Below are 18,486 nucleotides of genomic sequence, written 5' to 3' on the forward strand. Positions count from 1 at the left end.
CTCTCCAGGTTTCCTGCAGCTCCTTCAGGCCCTGCAAGGCCACCCTGAGCTCAGCCCAAAGCTTCTCCTGTGCAGGCTGAACAATGCCAGCTGTGCCAGCCTTTCCTCCCAGCAGAGCTGCTCCATCCCTCTGCTCATCCTGGGGCTCCTCTGGGCTCTCTGAGCAGCTCCAGCTCCTCCCTGGGCTGGGGCAGCTCTGCAGGTGGGGTCACTCCTGAGGGCTCAGGGACACAACCCCAATCCCTTTCTGACCCCACACTGAACACGGGGGGCTTGCCGGAGCTGTTTCACCGCAGAACTGCTCATTTTGAGGAGGAACACAGAGCCCTGCCCGCCGCAGAGCAGGGCGGAGCGGCTGGGCCCGGAGCGCCGCCCCCGCCCGCCATGGCCGCGCTCAGGTAGGAGCGGCCCGGGCCCTTCTGCCCTCAGGGGCTCCGGGGGAGCCGGGCCCGCATCGCCGCCGGCCCCCAGCGCTGCCCTGCCCGCAGCTTCGGCTGCTCTCCCGTGCCGGGCCTGCTGCCTTCCCTGCCCTTCCCTGCCCGGCCCGGCCTTCCCTGGCCTGCTCCTGTCCCAATGCCGGCCCGCTCCTTCCCTTCCCTGCCCGCTCCTGCCCCTGTCCCTTCTCCACCCCGCTCCTTGCTCTCCAGGCCTCGTCCTTTCTCTCCAACCCCCCTTTCCTTCATCTCCACCCTCCCTTCCTGCTCTCCAGTCCTTCCGTGTTCCTCACCCCTCTTTCCTTCATCTCCAGCCCCCCCGCTTTTACTTTTCACCCACCCTTGCTCTCCATTTCCCCAATTTTGTTCTCCAGCCTCTTCCTTGCTCTCCCTCACTTAATATCCACCTCTCCTTGTTCACCAGCCTCCCTTCCTAGTTCTGCATTGCCTTCCTTCCTCTCCAGACCCCCCATTATAGTTTTCCCCTCTTATTCTCAAGACATCCCCCCCCTTACTCTCCAGCACCCATTTCTTGCTGCCCAGCCCTCATTCCTTATTCTCCTGTACTCCCTCCTTTCTTTTCAGCCCCCCTTCCTTGCTCTCCATCCCCTTTCCTTGCTCTCCACCCTCAGCTTTTCCTGCTTTCCATCCTCCCTCCTTGTTCCCCAGTCCCTTCCTTGTTCTCCAGCTCTGGACAGAACTGAGCTGGGATCCAGGGGCAGCCACAGATGCCAGAACAGCCCACCCTGCCAGGGAACAATTCCTGCCCCAGATCCCACCCAGCCCTGCCCACCCTGCCAGGGAACAATTCCTGCCCAAGATCCCACCCAGCCCTGCCCTCTGGCAGTTTAAAACCATTGCCCCTTGTCCTGGCACTCTCTGCCCAAATAAAAAGTCCCTCTCACTCCTTTATAAGCCCCTTTAAGCACTGGAAGGGGCTCTAAGGTCTCTCTGAAATTGTCCCTTGTCCCAATTGGGATCGTGTTTTGTGATGCCATGGTGGAACAGTCTGTTGTGTCCCTGGCATTTCTGGGTTTGGTTTGATTTTAATCCAGCCAATGTAAATGAAACATCCCACCTGCTCTGTTTCTGTTTTCCAGAGTTTGGACTATGTGAGAAGCTGCCAAAGGAATCACTCATATTTTAATTTCTGCTTCGTCAGGTATGAAGATCATGATGGCTTTTTATTATTTTGATGTTGGAACCTTGAGTTGATCCAAAATCAGGTTTGGATTGGAAAAGACCTTAAAGAACATCTCATTGCCAGCCCTGCCATGAGCAGGGACACTTCCAGGTTGCTCACAGGGAATTACTGGCACAGCCTGGGGTGGGATCTGGACAGATCTTCTCCTCTTTCCCATCTGCAGGAGTCTGATCTGCTCACCAGACAGAAGGGACAAGGCTGCACACACAGCCCAGAATGCCCAAAATCCCAGAATTGTTTGGGTTGGGAGGGACCTTAAAGCCCATCCAGTGCCACCTCTGATGCCTGGACAGAGTTAAAATAATAAAATGGGGATTTATTAAAAGCCCTTCAGAGGATTCACCTTGGGCAGCACCAGAGCCTGGCCATGGCTGCACCCAAGATGGGTTTCACACCCAGAAGTTTTCACACTTTTGTAAGTTTTGGTTCATTGTCCAATTCCAGCTCCAGGCTCTGCAGTCCCACCCTCCCAGATTCTCTCCTCAATTCCCTGTTTGCACTTTTTGGGGCTGGAGCTGCAGCAGTGCCCTTGGTTCTGGGGCTGGAAAAGGATTGGTTTGTGTGCCTGAGCTGGGAGAGAACCTGGAACACTTTGTGTGGAGTTCAGATCACACACCAGTGCACCACAGAATCTGGAAAATATGAAAGCTAAAATTTAAAGCATCACCAAGGATGGGAACACCTCCCAAGCCCCATCCAGCCTGGCCTGGTGCTGCTGTCCCTGCTCACGTGGCTGCACACCAGAGCTCCTTGCAGGTGAGGGGAGGGAGCAGTGCCCTTGTGTGGGGCCCAGGCCCTGTGTTTGCCTGCAGGTTCTGGGGAATGAACAATGCCTGCCTGTGGATGTGTTCCTGGCTCCTACCTGTGCCTTATCTCCTGGGGAAAGGCAAACACACAATCCCAGCTGATTGTTTGCCTGTGGGCTTTTAAGATATCCCAACCTCGAAAAAAGCAGCGCTGGAGCTTTTTGCTCTTGCACTGATGACCTCAGTGCTCATAAATGGTTTTTTACATGTGAAGGGAATTCCCAAAATCCTGGAATGGTTTGGATTGGAAGGGATTTAAAAGCCCATCCAGCCACCATGGCAGGGACACCTCCCACTGTCCCAGGTGCTCCAGCCCCAGTGTCCAACCTGGAACTGAACATTCCAGGGATCCAGGGGCAGCCACAGCTGCTCTGGGCAAAATCCTCCCCTGGGACAGTGGGAGGTGTCCCTGCCATGGCTGGGGATGATCTCCAAGGTCTTTCCAACCCAGACCATTCCATGAAGTGAAAATACATTTTTTTTGGAGGTGTAGCAACACTGCCTCAGTTCATGCCCACCCTGCCATTCTCTCAGCAGGGTGAGGAGCTGCACAACCAGGATCAGCACAGAAATTGTGACTGATGAGCAGGAGTTTGGTGCTGGCTGCCACTCCAGGGCTTTGGTGTAGTTGGATCTTGGTCACAGAGATCTCTGGAGGAGTGGGAATGTTTCCAGAGTGGTCTCAGCAGGGTGAGAGGGAAAAGGAGAGGCAAGGAATGAGAACATTACCCAGAAACTGAGCAGGACAGGAGCTGCCAGAACATTTCCTTTCTGCAGGAAGCTCAGCACCAGCTCTCTGCTGTGGTGTTAATTTATTCAGCCCAGCTTTTCAGGGTGCTGGAGTGTTCCCTCCTGCTTTCCCACTCTTGTTCCATGGCCAGGAAAGGCCTCCAGCAGGCTTTTCATCCCAGGAATCCAGCTCTGCAATGGTTGGTGACCACTCAGGGCTCCAGGGAGTGCTTGCTTTACTAACTCCTACATTTATAAACAGTTAGTGTGGAGGATTAAATTAATCAAGCATAGAGGATTGATAAATTAGAGGATTAATTAGATAGTTAAGGCTCCAAATAGAGCAGGTGGGATGAGAAACCCTCAGAGAAGCCCCAGGGCAGCTCCTGTGGGGCTCTGTGTCCCTCAGGTCCCAGCCCAGCCAGCCAGGGCAGCACACACAGCTCCAAAGGCAGCCCTGCTTTCCTTGTTTTCCACGTGGCAGCTGGCAGGATGTGGAATTCCAGCCCCAGCACCTGCTCTGGGGCTGTCAGAGCCCTGTCCTGCTCCTGTCACTCAGCCCCAGAAAGGCCCTGGAGGTCACTGGGGATTGCTGGGGATGAGCCCCTCAGAGGGGCAGGGGGGCTGATCAGCAGCTTGCCTAATTCTCTTTGAATTTCCATTTCTCCAAGAGTTCATTCTGCTTTATTTCCATTTCTCCAAGATGTTCCTGCCCTGCCCTGTGCCTCCAGGAGTGTGACCCCCCCAGTCCTGGGGCACCCACAGCTGAAGATGGTGGCCTTTAACTGGAAGGTGAGGCTGGTGCACATTCCCCCAGCAGGGATTGCTGCTCTTTCCATGTGGGTGGGTTCTGATGGTTCCTTTTCCAGGGGAGGGTTGTTTAACCCCCACCCTCTCAGGGACAGGGGATTTGTTGTTGTCCTTCCTGTGCTTGCCCCAGGCTGAGCTCAGCAGAGCTCTGCTCATCCCTGCTCCTCCTTCCAGGTTTTATTCTGGCTGCTCTTCCCTCTGCTGCTTTTATTACTGAATGGGAATTTCTCCACTGGATTTTGGGGGTTTTGGGGCCAGGAAAGCTCTGCAGGAGCTTTGTGTGAGGCACCACAGTGTTGGAGCAGGAACCTCCTGCATGGCACTGTTGGAGCAAGTCCATGGAGGCAGCAGGGTGAGCAGGGGATGGAGGAAAGGCTGGCACAGCTGGGATTGTTCAGCCTGCACAGGAGAAGCTTTGGGCTGAGCTCAGGGTGGCCTTGCAGGGCCTGAAGGAGCTGCAGGAAACCTGGAGAGAGACAATTCCCAAGGGCTGCAGGGACAGCACCCAGGGAATGGGATTTGATGGGATTTGAGCTTTGAAATCCATCCCAAACCATTCCATGACTAATGAACAATTTGAACCCCTTAACAAACTTTGCCTCCCCTGTTTTGCAGAGCTGTGGGCTCAGAGCTGTTGCTGCTGTGATTGTGGCAGATTGACAGAGCCTGGTGCAGCTTTTCCAAACCCCCTGCTGCTGTATGGACACAAGGCTTGGCCTAAATTCAGGGCTTTGATGTGTCCTGACAGCTCTGGGAGGTGCTGAGGGAGCAGGGTGAATTCCAAATCCACAGAGTTACCTCAGAGCCAAGGGAGGGACCCACAGGGATCACCCAGTCCAAGCCCTGACCCTGCACAAACCCCCACCAATCCCACCCTGGGGACTCTGCTCAGTGCCCACCACCCTTTGCCATCTGATTTTCCTCTCCAAGTTCTTTTCTATAGCACTGAAACACTCTGTGCAATCCCAGACATTCACAACTGCTACAACAACCCTTGCAAGCTGAGGGGTTTTTACTTTTTTTTTTTTTTTTTTAATTTTTTATTTTTTTTCTCAGTTTAAAGGCATTTATTTACACCTTTCATAGCAAAATTGCTATGAATTAAGATTTCCTGGAGGGTTTTTGGGGATCCCATCTGAGAGCTGATCCCCAGGGATCCATCACTTGTGAGGATCCTTCAGCAGCATTTCCACTTCCACAATTTCCCTAAAATACTCAGTCCTTCCCCTTTTCCAGCTCCAGATGGTGCAAATATTGCTGGAAAATGAGCAAAAGGAGTCCAGGACTAGAGGGAAGGGGATTTTTCTTTGGTTTTGTTGCTCTGCCTGGTTTAATTTCCCACAGAAATACAAACCATGGGGAGAGAGGAGTGTAACTATTGAAATGGAAGCTGCAGAACATCCCTATAAATTCATTTTTAATTGTCCAAATGTTCCAGAAGTGACATTTTTGCCATTCCAGGCTCTGGAAAACTTCCCACTGCTGATGTACATTTTGGCAGCTAAAACATTGATCCTTTGCTTGGCCTTTGCTGGAGTCAAAATGTACCAGAGCAAGAAAATTGAGGAGAAACTGAAGAGGGAACGTGAGGAGAAGCTGAAAGCAGAAGCAGAGAAGAAGGATGAGTGAAGAATCCCTCAGGTATGGAATTGCTCCCAGTTCCTGGGATTTGAGAAGGATTTTGGTGGGATTGATTTGGAATGGGCAATATTTGGGATTTGCTCACTCATTCTCTGTGGGATTTGCCTGAACCACTGTCCTGTTTGGGGATGTTTTAGCACAATATTCCCTGGCTGGTTTTATCTCCCTGGAATTTTATGGCTGATTCATAAAGATGGGAATAAATTGGGAATAACTGCAAGGGAGCAGCCAGGCAGGATGCTGCAATCAGAACCCACCAAATAAAGAGAGGAAATAGCCAGCCTTTCCAGAAAAGTGAAATTATTGTCAGCTGGAAAGGGCAAATTGCACACCTGGAATTCCCAAAGGGACAGATTATGTCATGTAGAATTCCCTGAGGAAAATGCACATTTTTCTGTTTAAAAGAGCAAAATGAACATGACAAAATTCCCTAAATTTGGGATTTTCATTCTGAAATCCCTCCCCTCTGTTTCCAAAGTTGAAGCAATCCCTGCTCTCTTGGAGCAAATCCACGAGCAGAGTGAGTCCTGCCTGGTGCTTGGATTCTATTCCCTGCCTCCTTGTCATTTTTGGAGCAGTTTTCTTCACTTCTCTCTGTTCTGCAGCAAATTGGGAATTCTATTCCTGCCTGCCCTTTGGCAGCTCAGTGGGAGTTTGATGTCATGTTGCTCTTTATTGAAATAAAATCTGATTTCCCTTTCTGAGGTCGTCCCCTCCCATCTAAAGACACTTTTCAGTTCTTAAAATCTTTCCTAGATTTGATTTCCACCCTGCCACTTTTTTATTCCCTTTATTCCCAAGGGCTGGGAATTGTGCCTAGAAATGAAGCCCTGGGAATAACCATGGGAACAAAATTTTTTCTATTTACACAGAAAAAAATTCCCAAAAAACCAAAGGGGTTTTTCACTCTCCTGTTTCCACCAGATGCAGGACTTGGCTTTGGGGCAGATTTTGGCCACTTCCCTGGAAAAGAAAAGAGCTTGGAGCAAGCTGGGATGGTGGGAGGTGGGCAGGGGGGGATGGGATGAGCTTTGAGATCCCTCCAACCCAAACCAGTCTGGGATTCTGGGATTCTGGGCTGTGTTATCCCAGGGAATTCTGCCTGGCATTTCTGCACCAGGATCATTGCACAAAACCTCAGTGCCCAGCAGGTGAAGGACTGGTGTTAAAACCTCTCTGATCCCACAGAAATTCCCTTCCCAGTCCCCAGAGCTGCCCACAGAGATCCTGTCCTTCCTGAATTGTGGGATGAGGAGGGAGATTCCCCCATGGAGCTGGGAACAGCTCTGCAGGAGCTGTGCTCTCCCTCCTGTTCTCACTGCTCTCTCCCACCCTGCAGGTTCCTCAGCTTGCCCAGGAGATGAAGCTTTCCTGGAACAGAAGGATGTGTAACCTCAGAGTGACACTTCAGTTATCTCTGATTTTCTATGTACAGCACAGCACCTGAGCCCCTCTATTTATGCAATAAAAAAACTTTGTTTAAAAAATAAACTTGGGTGCTGCTTCCTCCAAGGGTTGGAGCTGCAGGAAAAGATCAGCTGCAAGGAGGGGGCTGAGGTGGAAGAGGAAAACACTCTGGAGGGAGAAATGGAGGAGAAAAAAGCTTTGGATCCATCCTGGGAGGCTCCAAAGTTGATGGAGAGGCAGAAGGAAGTGGAGAGGGCTCAGTGCAGCTTTTGCAGCTGCTTCTTGCAAGGGTCAGGAGAGGAAAACCAGGACAGGAACTGTTCCAGGATTTCCTTGGATCCATGGAAATCACAGCATCACCTCAAGGAAGTTTCATGGAAGGAGATTTATCCCAGAAATTCTCTTTGTTTTTTTTTCCTGCTCAGCCTGGGGGCAGCTCTTCCTGCCTGTGCAGTGGCACCAAATCCTGGAGGAGAGCTTGGGCATGGAATCCTGGGATGCTTTGGGTTGGGAGGGACTGTTTTTGGGGGAAGGAGCTGTGAGGAGTGTCCTCAGAAATCCTGCAGATTATCACATTCCTGCCTCTGCAGCCAAATCAGGAAAATCTTTGCAGGTAAAAGATTTCAAATCTGGTCCAGCCTGGTTTTTAGAATCCCAGAGTGGTTTGGGGTGGAAGGGGTTTTAAGGATCACCCAGAGCCACCCCATCCATGGCAGGGACACCTCCCACTGTCCCAGCCCCAGTGTCCAACCTGGAACTGAACATTCCAGGGATCCAGGGGCAGCCACAGCTGCTCTGGCAATTCCATCCCAGCCCCTCCCCACCCTCCCAGCCTGGAATTTTCTCCCAAAATCCCATCTCTCCCTGCCTTCCTCCTGCTTCAGGCCATTCCTGAATTTTAGCACAGCATCAGAGCTCAGATGTCCCCAGAGCTAGGGATGGGGGATATCCCATAATTTCCAAAATAAGAATAGGTTTTGTCTCATCCCAGACAGAGACAGTGCTGTTTGATGTTCCAGGGGGAGTTGGAGCTGTGCTGTCCCAACTTCCAGGTGATTTTTGGGAATCAATCCATGTGTCACAGGAAAGTGGAACAGGAAAAATCTGACACTGGGGGGAGACAGCAGCTCAGCTTTGCTGCAGTTTCTCCTTCAGAAACCAGCTGGGTTCCTCGAATTCTGAAAGGATCCCAGAATTCCAGAATCCCTGAGGCTGGAAAAGCAGTCCCAGCTGTGCCCTATGGCCACCTTGTCACCCTGAGTGCCACCTCCAGGCCCTCCTTGGACACAGAACATGTTAAAAACATGTTTAAAAGAGGAGAAGAGAATTCAATTTTAATTTCTGAGGAAGAGGAGGCAGCAAGGACAGAGAGCCTTGGAGTGCTTGGTGTATCCCAGAATCAACAAGGTGGGAAGAGCCCTTCAGGATCACCCAAACCCTGTCCCCAAGTGCCACATCACCAGCTCTGGCACCAGAGCATCTACACAGCAACCTCTTGGGAATATTCCCATCCCAAAAATGAGCCCTGTGGTGCCTGCACAACACTGGGTCTCTCCTTTCTCCCCTATTCCATAAAATTCCTCTTTTCCAAAGCAGAGTTCAGGCTGTACCTCCCATGCACAGGTCTGGATTTCTGGCATTGTCATTGTCACCAGTGCCAAAGTGTTGGAAGACACAAAATAAAAGGCTTAAAATTAAAAACTGGCTTCTAGATCTGCACCTTTAGGGTTCCTTTTATTCACATGAAGGCTGGGTGGGTTTAAACCAAAGCTGCAGTCCTGTTGGGATTTTGAGGGAAACAATCAAAACTCTCCCAGGTTCTGAGGTGACTCAGGTGGCTGCTGGAATAGGGAACTCAGAGCTCTGGGGTTCCTGAGGTTCTTAAAACAAAAAATGAACCTTCAACAGGACAGTTCTGTCATTAGACTTAATTTTAGTACCACTGAAAGCTTTTAGTCTGAGACTTGTGCCAGAAGCAGCCCAGGCTGGGGCTGGAGGAGGCAGAGCACCCCAAGGATCTCACATCCAAACAGTGATTCCAACATTTCCTTCCCTGCTTTTCCTCTTGGCAATCAGCAATTCCACCTGCATTTTCCTGCTCTGCAAATATTCTGTGTGGGGGACAATCCTTCATAATTCCCTGGGATCCCAGCTCCAGTCTCAGCAGGATTGCTCCCAAGGATGCAGTGAATTGTTGCATCCTCTAATTACAGCACATATGACACAGTTAATTAGTTAATATTTATTAACTATCATTAACCTCAGCCTTCAAAGCTGATGGGGAGCTGATAGACCTCACATGAGGGAGGTGGAATATCCTGAGCTGGAATAAACCCCCAGGGATCACCCAGTGCCAGCCCCCCCAAAATCCCAGCCTGGGCATCCCTGGCAGCTCCTGGAGCTCTGTGCCCATTCCCTGGGGGAAGAACCTTGCCCTAAACCCACCCTAAATCCCTCCTGGCCCAGCTCCAGCCTCTCCCTGGGCCCAGCCCTGCTGACCCAAGGAGATTGAGGACTTTGCTTTTTCCTCTTCCCCTCATTCCCACATCCTGCCTTGGGCAGTTTTTCAGACCAGGTGGGATGGCAGGAGCAGCACCTTCCTCCAGTTCCTGAGGGGTTTTTGGGGGAAACATCTCAAGCTCATTCACACACACACAGATTCCTTCCTGCAAGGCTCTGCCTCGGAGCTCAGTGGAGATGGGAAAATAAATATTAATAAATAAATCAATAAACAAAGCCAAGAGGTGGAATTATCCCAAATCCCATCTCAGATGTGAACACAGCTTCAATCTTCACTGTGCTGGAGCCTGATGAGCATCCAGCAGTGCTGACCTTGGTGGGACTGAACCATGGAATGTCCTGAGCTGGAATAAACCCCCAGGGATCACCCAGTGCCAGCCCCCCCAAAATCCCAGCCTGGGCATCCCTGGCAGCTCCTGGAGCTCTGTGCCCATTCCCTGGGGGAAGAACCTTGCCCTAAAACCCACCCTAAATCCCTCCTGGCCCAGCTCCAGCCTCTCCCTGGTGCTGTCCCTGTCAGAGCAGCCTTGGGATGAGCTGCAGCCCCTCCTGGGTCTCCCTCAGGCTCCTCCAGCTGAACATTCCAAGGTCCCTCAGCTGCTCCTCCAGACCCTTCCCCATCCTTTGGACTCTCTCCAAGAGCTTTGGATCTTTGCAGCTCCACATGGGAAACAACCCAAAGTCCAACCCAGGAGTGTGTGGGGACAGCTCAGGTGAAATTCCCAAAACCTGGCTGGATGTTTTCCCCTGGATTTGATCCAAGGGCCATTTTTTGGCTGTGAGTGACCAGGGAGGTGGCACAACCCAAATCCTTCCCCAGTTTGGCTTTGGAGCAATTCCAGTGTCTGGGCTCGGCTGGACCTTGCCTGGCTCACATGTGGAGCAGTTTGGGATAACCTCAGCTGATAACAGGAAATCCTGGCAGCTGCCACAGGTTATCCCATGGCAATCCCTGTGTGCTCCTGCACAGGGGAAGTTTGTTTGGGCACAGATGAGTGATGAGTTTTTTATCCATGTGGATTTCCATCTGTTTGCCATTCCTGCTGGATCAGAGAGAGCTCCTGGAGATGTCCCTGTTCCAGGCTGGCCCAAGGCTGGGATGTGGCTGTCACATGGAAGATGGATGTGGCTGCTTCCTGTTGATCCCATGGAACACAGATGGATGACTCTCCTTTTTGATTATCCTTTTTTTTTTCTTCCTTGACTTCCTCCTGCTGCTTGGCTTTGCTCCCCAGTGCCTCAGCTTCCAATGGAGTGGCCCTTTTGCAGTCCTCCAGCTCTTTTTATCTGCTCTGACTCATTTCTCTGGCCTAAACTCAGGCTCATTTCCCAGCTGGTGCTCCTTGATGATGTGGAAGGCTCAGAGCCAAGCACCAACCAATGGCAGCTCCTGACAGTGGAGTTTGAGTCAAAGAAATGAGTCTGGCCTTTTGTTTGGGCTCTAAACCAGCTCTGTTCTGCTTTTCTCACACAGACCATCATTTGTGAGTTCCCTCCTCCTGTCCCACCTGGGCCCTGCAGGAAGCAATTCCAAGGAATAATTTCACAGGGACAGGGCTTTGAGTGATGTCTCCTGGTTTTCCATTCCTGGCCATCCTTCTCCCTCTTCTCTCTGGGCTCCACTCTGCCTGCTCACTCAGAAAAGCTTTTATCCCAAAATCCCAAATCCTCCAGCGTGGGAGAGATCATCCAGTCCCACCCCTAAATTATGGCCCCAAGTGCTTTTTGAGGAAAAGCTGTCAGGACTGAGGGCTTCAAAATGGGCAAAAATGTTCCCATCTCAAAATGTGTTGGGTCACCCAGTACAGACCTGCTCCAAGAGCTGGAGGGAAAATAAATGTTTGTGGGGTTTTTTCCATGAAGATGAGGCTTGGAAAAGCACTTAGGAGTCATTAGTCAGTGAGACATGATGGAAATTTAAGTGATTTGCATTCCAGCTCGAGCAGAGGGACATCTGTGACAGCTTCTCCCCCAACATTTGCATCTGACTCTGCCTCTTGTCCTTATGCAAAGACCCTTTAATTATTTTTTCCCCACATTTTAGAGAAAATCCCCACACAGAGCTTGGCTTTGCTCTCCTGCAGCGTTCAAGTGCCCTGAGCCTCCCTCCAAGAGCTCCTGCTGGCAAACCCAACAAAATAATTGGGATTTCAAACCCTGCTGAGGAGCTGGGATGTTGTTTCAAGGTGCTGCTGTTGGGTAACATCCTCCCATTAGCTTGAGTCAGATGTTCAAGGAATTGCTTGTCATCCCAAATTACCAGTTGAGTCACAGCCACAATATTTGTCATGCCCACGAAGGGTTACAGGGTTTTGTGGAAAACATGGGCTGTAATTATCCCACACAGCAGCACAGGGGGAGTGCAGCAAAGGCAAGGACTCGGCCTGGAGGGGTTTCTGTAACATCCCAAAGTTCCTTGGATTTCAGACTCAGCTCTTTTCCCTGCCCACAGGTTTCCAGGCTCGTTAAAAGGGATTGAGGAGAAAAGATTTGTCAGGCCTCAACCTCCCAGAGGGAAATGGGAAGGGATGTGACAAAGCTTTCCCAGCGTTTTCCAGGAAAAGGAGATTGTTCTCTTTTCCCCTTTGTTTTCTGGCAGCAAAAACTTCCTCCTTCCTAAAGCTTGTTTCCATGAAATCCTTCATGGGAGCTTCACCCTGATCTTCCCAAAGAATAAAAAACCAGGAAAGACAATTCTGGAACACAAATTGCTTCCTTGGGAAACTTCTTGGTGCTAAATGATGGGAAGCAGGGGTGGGAGTTGTCCAGCCTGGAGGAGAGAAGGTTCTGGGGAGATTTTAGAGTCCTCCAGGGCTTAAAGGGGCTCCAGGAGAGCTGGGAGGGACTGGGGACAAGGGAGGGAGGGACAGCACACAGGGAATGGATTCACAGTGGGGTTTGATGGGATTTTGGGAATGAGGAATTGTTCCCTGGGAGGGGCTGGGATGGAATTCCCAGAGCAGCTGTGGCTGCCCCTGGATCCCTGGAATGTTCAGTTCCAGGTTGGACACTGGGGCTGGGACAGAACAAGATGAGTTTTAGGGTCCTTCAAACCCAAACCATTCCATGATTCCATGATTTTCTGATCCCATGGACTCTGCTGGGTCAGGGTGGGAACTGCCCAGAGCCAAACCCCAGGGAGGAGCAGGGACTGGGCTGGGAACCTTCAGGTTTGGGCTGGTTCTGCTTGCTGGGACCCCAGGCTGGGCTTTGGGCTGGAGCTTTGTCCTGGAGCTTGAGCTGGGCTTTGTGCTGGGGTTTGTACTGGGCTTTGTGCTGGCCTGGCTGGAGCTGCTCCTTGTCCCCAGAGGTGTCACCAGGCAGGGCAGGGCAGGACTGGGCCATGGGTGAGCTGAGCAGTGTCCCAACAACAGCCCAGGGCTGTGCAATCCCTGCCTGTGCCTGGGGGACAGAGGCACTGCCACGATTCCCTTCCTCATCCTGAGCTCACAGCACTCCCAGTCCATCAGCACAGCCTGGGAGAGCTGGGGAAGGGATGGAGAATTCCTGAGGGAGCTGGGAAAGCTCAGCCTGGAGAAAAGGAGGCTCAGGGGGGACCTTGTGGCTCTGCACAAGTCCCTGCCAGGAGGGAACAGCAGGGAAAGGAGGAGAGGAAATGGCCTCAAATGGCACCAGGGCAGGCTCAGAGTGGAGATTGGGAAAGAAAATTTCCCTGTCAGAGTGGTGAGGGTTGGGATGAGCTGCCCAGGGAGGTTTGCAGTCACTGTCTGTGGCAGTGCTCAGGAGCAGGCTGGATGTGGCCCTGATGATTTTTCTTTTCCTATTTATATCCCAGCTCCAGAATTAAATCTGTGGATTCTTCTGAAGATGAGACTCCCTTGGTTTAGATCTCTCTCCGCCACAAAAATTCCCATTTCAATGATTTCCATGCACAAGTTTATCTCTTTAGTGAATCATATCTTCTGTCTTTTATGTTTTTATGGTCTTGATTCTCTCAGAAATCCACAAGAAACAGTGATGAGCACCGCAATGCAAATTGGGATCACTTCCAACAAAAAAAAAATGTTCAATGAACTTGGAAAAACTGTTAGAAAATATCCCTCAGCATTGGAAATTATTCACTATGGAAATGGAAATTTCACTAATTAATGGCATGGGGAAGGAAAATCTGCCAGGATGAGGTGCCAGATTTTATCCTGACAGACTGAATTGATGCCTTAAAGCCTGAACCCAGCACTAATTGCTGGGAATTTCCCTTTCAGGGAGGTTTCTCCTACCTGGCCCTGAGAAGTTCCCTGCAGCCTGCTGGAAGTGAAGTGCTTGGTGCTGGGAACCACTGAGCTGGCACCAGGATTTAGGGGGAAAATTGGAATTTCCCATTTTAATTTCCCATTTTCATCAAGTTTGAATGTGTCTGCAGTGGGAAAGCCACTTGGAAGTCTTCAGCCTTATTCAATCTCCCCTTGGAATCAAAGGAATTCCCCTTGGAATCTGTGGAATTAATTTTCCAGCCCTCTCTTTGTTGAAATTTGGGGAATTTACATCCAAGGCCTGGTCTCATGACTCCCACACCAGGAATTTATCACAAAGATTTTTGGTTTTTTGTGTAAATTTTCTGTCCCTGATCCAAGCAGAGCACAGCTGCACCTGGCCCTGGGATACACCTGAAACAAAACATTTGGATTTCAAATTCTCCATTTTATTAATGTTCTTTTAATATGTGCAAACTTGGAGATAAGAAATGCTGACTTAGAAATGCCATGGAGTGGGACAGATATTGTTGAGAGAGAAATGGAGCTGGAAAAAAGTTCCAAAGGATGGGTTTGCACATAAAACTAAATATTTGGAGGAATAAAACTGTGGAAGATGCACTGTATCACCCATGAGGGGTGATTTTAGATAATTGGCTTTAAGGCATTTTACAGCAGGATGGGACAAAAGCTGATGGGCCAGGAAATGTTTATAATGTGCTGTAATTAGGGAATAGTTGAGTTTTAATTGTGATGGCATAAATTGTAACATCTGTATTGTCTCACCCTTCATATGAGACTGAAAATGAAATAAAAGTTTTTTAAAACACCCTGGGTCAGAAAAGGGCAAAACCTGGCACTGTTCTTGAGACAGGCACAAAAAGGCTCTGTCACTTTTGTCACTTTGGTCACTTTTGTCACCTTGGTCAGTGCTGCAGGAGCAAAGCAGTGAGGGCAGAGCTGGGGCAGCACCCAGGGGTGTCCTGGGGTCCAGGGATGCCAGGCTGGGATTTTGGGGGGCAGGGCTGGGTGACCCCCAGGTTTATTCCAGCTCAGGACATTCCATGATCTGCAAATCACAGAGCAGGGAATTCTCCTCTCCCAGTCCTATAAAACCCAACCTAAGCACCAAATTCACCACCCCCCCTGAACAAAATCTCTGTTCATGGAGCAATTAGCATGGCAATTATCACTTACATCCTAATTACCTCATTATGTCATTACCTTCCCAGTCACCACACTGGAGATTGGAGCTAAAAATCATCACAAACTCTTTATTTTAAAATGCCAGCTAAAAACATCATGAAATACAGAACATCATGAAATACACAGCGACAGCAGGAATTTTTTTTTAACTACTGTATTATATTACAGCTAAAATTAAGTTTGAAATTCAATATTTTATTTTTATCTAAATTAAATGTTTTGTAGGTTTAATTTTTTTTTTTTCCAAAACCCACTCTCCACAGGGAATTTGGTTCTCTCCCAGTGTTACACAAAGTGACAAAGGTTAGGATTCTTTTTGTAACCAATACATCCCAAATTTAAACAATCTCTTGTCCCTCCTGCTGGCTGATGAATTCCTGAGCAGGAGCTGGAGTCCCCCACCAAAGTCAAAAATACTTTCCAAAAGTGATTTATTTTAGCTCTGCTGGAACCAAGAGAGAAAAACTTGCAGAAATCAAAGATGGCCTCAGGATGCAACCAGAAAAAAGTGGAAATTTAGAAAATAAATTAAGGCAATAATTAAATTAAGAGCCTTATACTCCTCAGAACTGCACAAGAGCTGGAGGTTCCCTGCTAAACTTTGTGAGAACTGCTGGAGTTTGGGGATCAGCATTAGGAATTCTCAGCTGAGTTTATCCCACTCCCCTCATCCCAGCCACTGCTGCAGGTGGGAATTCAGAACATTCCTTGCCTGGACTCTGCAGGACCAGGATTGCTTTGCTCATTCCCAAGGGAAGAGCACAGTTCTGCCAGCCCTCAGCAGGGAATTTGGATTTGAAAGTTCAGGTTGCCCTTCCCTGTGGAATTCAATTCCAGCCTGGCACTTCCTTCCAGCAGCCAGGAGGGGAAACCCTGCCCAAAATCTGGAGTGGGTGATGGAAGCTGAGACCTGGATCTCAGCATGGAGTGAGAGATATACAAACCTGGATCTCTCCATGGAATCAGACACCAACAAAACCTGGATCTAAGCATGGAATGAGACACATCCAAATCTGGATCTCTCCATGGAATGAGGGACCAACAAAACCTGGATCTAAGCATGGAATGAGACACATCCAAATCTGGATCTCTCCATGGAATGAGGGACCAACAAACCTGGATCTCAGCATGGAGTGAGAGATATACAAACCTGGATCTAAGCATGGAATGAGGCACCAACAAAACCTGGATCTCAGCATGGAATGAGGGACCAACAAACCTGGATCTCTCCATGGAATGAGACACTAACAAACCTGGATCTAAGCATAGAATGAGGCACCAACAAAACCAGGATATCACCATGGAATGAGGCACCAAAAAACCTGGATCACTCCATGGAATGAGGCACCAACAAAACCAGGATATCAGCATGGAATGAGACACCAAAAAACCTGGATCTAAGCACGGAATCAGACACCAACAAAACCTGGATCTCTCCATGGAATGAGGCACCTCCAAACCTGGATTTCCCATGGAATGAGGCACCTCCAAACCTGGATTTCCCATGGAATGAGGCACCTCCAAACCTGGATTTCCCATGGAATGAGGCACCTCCAAACCTGGATCTAAACATGGAATGAGACACCAACAAACCTGGATCTAAGCATGGAATCAGACACCCTCAACTCTGCTTCCCAGTGCTTATGCATGGAAAAAAAGAAGCTGGTTGTGCAGAGCAGGAATTCTCAGAGCTGCTGGAAGTCAGGCTGGAATCTCCTCTTGGTGCTGGCACAGCAGAAATTGGATCCAGTTTTGGATGGTGCCACCTGTCCCCTTGTGGAAAACAGGAGAAGGAACAAACCTGGAAGCTGCAAATGTTGTTTGTACCTTTAAACATCTCCCATTTTCCAGCAGCAGTGGGAATGGGGCTGCTGGGAGCTGGAATTGCAGATCCTGGCTCCAATGGAGCCGACACCACAGGGAAGCCAAAGGAACAGAATCCAAAACCAACTCCAACCCTAACTGGCCTCTGCTGGGAAAATGCACCTGTCCAAAAAAGGAGAGGTCTCTGCTGGAAAGCTGAAACTCTGGAATTCCAAGGACAAGTGTGGAAAGCCAAGAGAGTGGTTTGGGTTTCAGCTTGGGTATCAGCTGGGAGTAGCAGCCTTGGAACAGTTCTGAGGAGATCAGGCTCTGAAAACTCCCTTTAAGGATGTGGCCCACATGGAATAAATCAATTCCAGGCGGTTGGATTGGCCCAAACCGTGGCAAAATGCCATAACAGCAACACTTTATCATGGCAGAAAAGGATACAGGAAACACAGGGAGAGAAAAACATCACAGAAGCAAAATGTGAAGTTCCAGACAGTAAAAACCTGTGGAAGGAGAGTTGGGAAATAATGCTTCCTATAAAATTGTTGGGAATTCTTTTCCTGTCAGTAACAACGAGCAAACACACAAAGGAACATAAAGGAGGCTGAGAGGAGCCCCCCACATTCAGACTCACAATTTTATAGGGTTTCATAGGATTTTTAGTCCTATAACCAAATGCCTCAATGTTCTCACAGTATCTGCCCCACTGGTCTCCAACCATTTGGGTTTGCAGACTCCAGAGCTTTTGCCAATGAATTCTTGGACCAAGAGTAGCAAGCTGGGACCCTCAGCCAGCATTTGCCTCTCCACATCTCCCATCCTGGGTTCCAGGACTCTGCAGGGCACACACTGAGCACTCCTGCAGAAGACAGCCCAAAAACTGCAGCACCCAAAAACTGCAGCATCCCAAAAACTGCAGCATCCCAAAAACTGCAGCACCCCAAAAACTGCAGCACCCAAAAACTGCAGCACCCCAAAACTGCAGCACCCCAAAAACTGCAGCACCCAAAAACTGCAGCACCCCAAAACTGCAGCACCCCAAAACTGCAGCACCCCTTTGGTTCCTGTACCCACCCTGGGGCAGCAGCAGCAGCTCTCTGGGGTTCCATGAGGACAGGGGTGGCACTAAACCCTGCAGGAATTGTTTGGGATTGTTGGCACAGCGGTGTCACATCCCCAAGGGCTCCAGCTGAGAATGCTCAGCCCTGAGGATGCCCAGGGGGGCTCTGGGGGGACATCAGGAGCATGGAATGGGTTGGATTGGAAGGACTTTAAATCCCACCCATCCAACCCCACCATGGCAGGGACACCTCCCACTGTCCCAGGCTGCTCCAGCCCCAGTGTCCAGCCTGGAACTGAACATTCCAGGGATCCAGGGGCAGCCACAGCTGCTCTGGGAATTCCATCCCAGCCTCTCCCAGGGAATAATTCCTGCCCCAAGATCCCACCCAGCCCTGCCCTCTGGCACTGGGAGCCATTCCCTGTGTCCTGTCCCTCCATCCCTTGGGAATGGGATGTCCTGGCCCTCCTCATTTTCCTGGTTTAGAGCAGCCAAGAGTGGAAGAACTGCTGAAAAATGCACGACCACTGTCCAAACCCTGCAGCAGATCAAACAAATCCCAGTCCAGCCTGTGCCTGCAGATCCCTGGAACAACCTTCACTCCTGTGGAATGGCTGGACATGGATCATCCATCCTTCCCAGCATT

General features: G+C 50.0%; 1 protein-coding gene across 1 annotated transcript; it reads left to right on the forward strand.

Annotated features, from left to right (window-relative positions):
- The first annotated feature begins 303 nt into the window (after positions 1–303).
- SMIM11 (small integral membrane protein 11) lies at positions 304–7,115 on the forward strand. The gene is made up of 5 exons (XM_033053604.1): positions 304–398; positions 1,535–1,596; positions 3,877–3,965; positions 5,445–5,624; positions 6,964–7,115. The coding sequence occupies exons 3-4, from the start codon at positions 3,945–3,947 to the stop codon at positions 5,610–5,612; spliced, it is 189 nt and encodes a 62-aa protein (XP_032909495.1). The 5' UTR covers positions 304–398; positions 1,535–1,596; positions 3,877–3,944; the 3' UTR covers positions 5,613–5,624; positions 6,964–7,115.
- Positions 7,116–18,486: the final 11,371 nt, after the last annotated feature.

The sequence above is a fragment of the Catharus ustulatus genome, chromosome 2 (genome assembly GCF_009819885.2).
Source record: "Catharus ustulatus isolate bCatUst1 chromosome 2, bCatUst1.pri.v2, whole genome shotgun sequence".
Taxonomy (NCBI): Eukaryota; Metazoa; Chordata; class Aves; order Passeriformes; family Turdidae; genus Catharus; species Catharus ustulatus.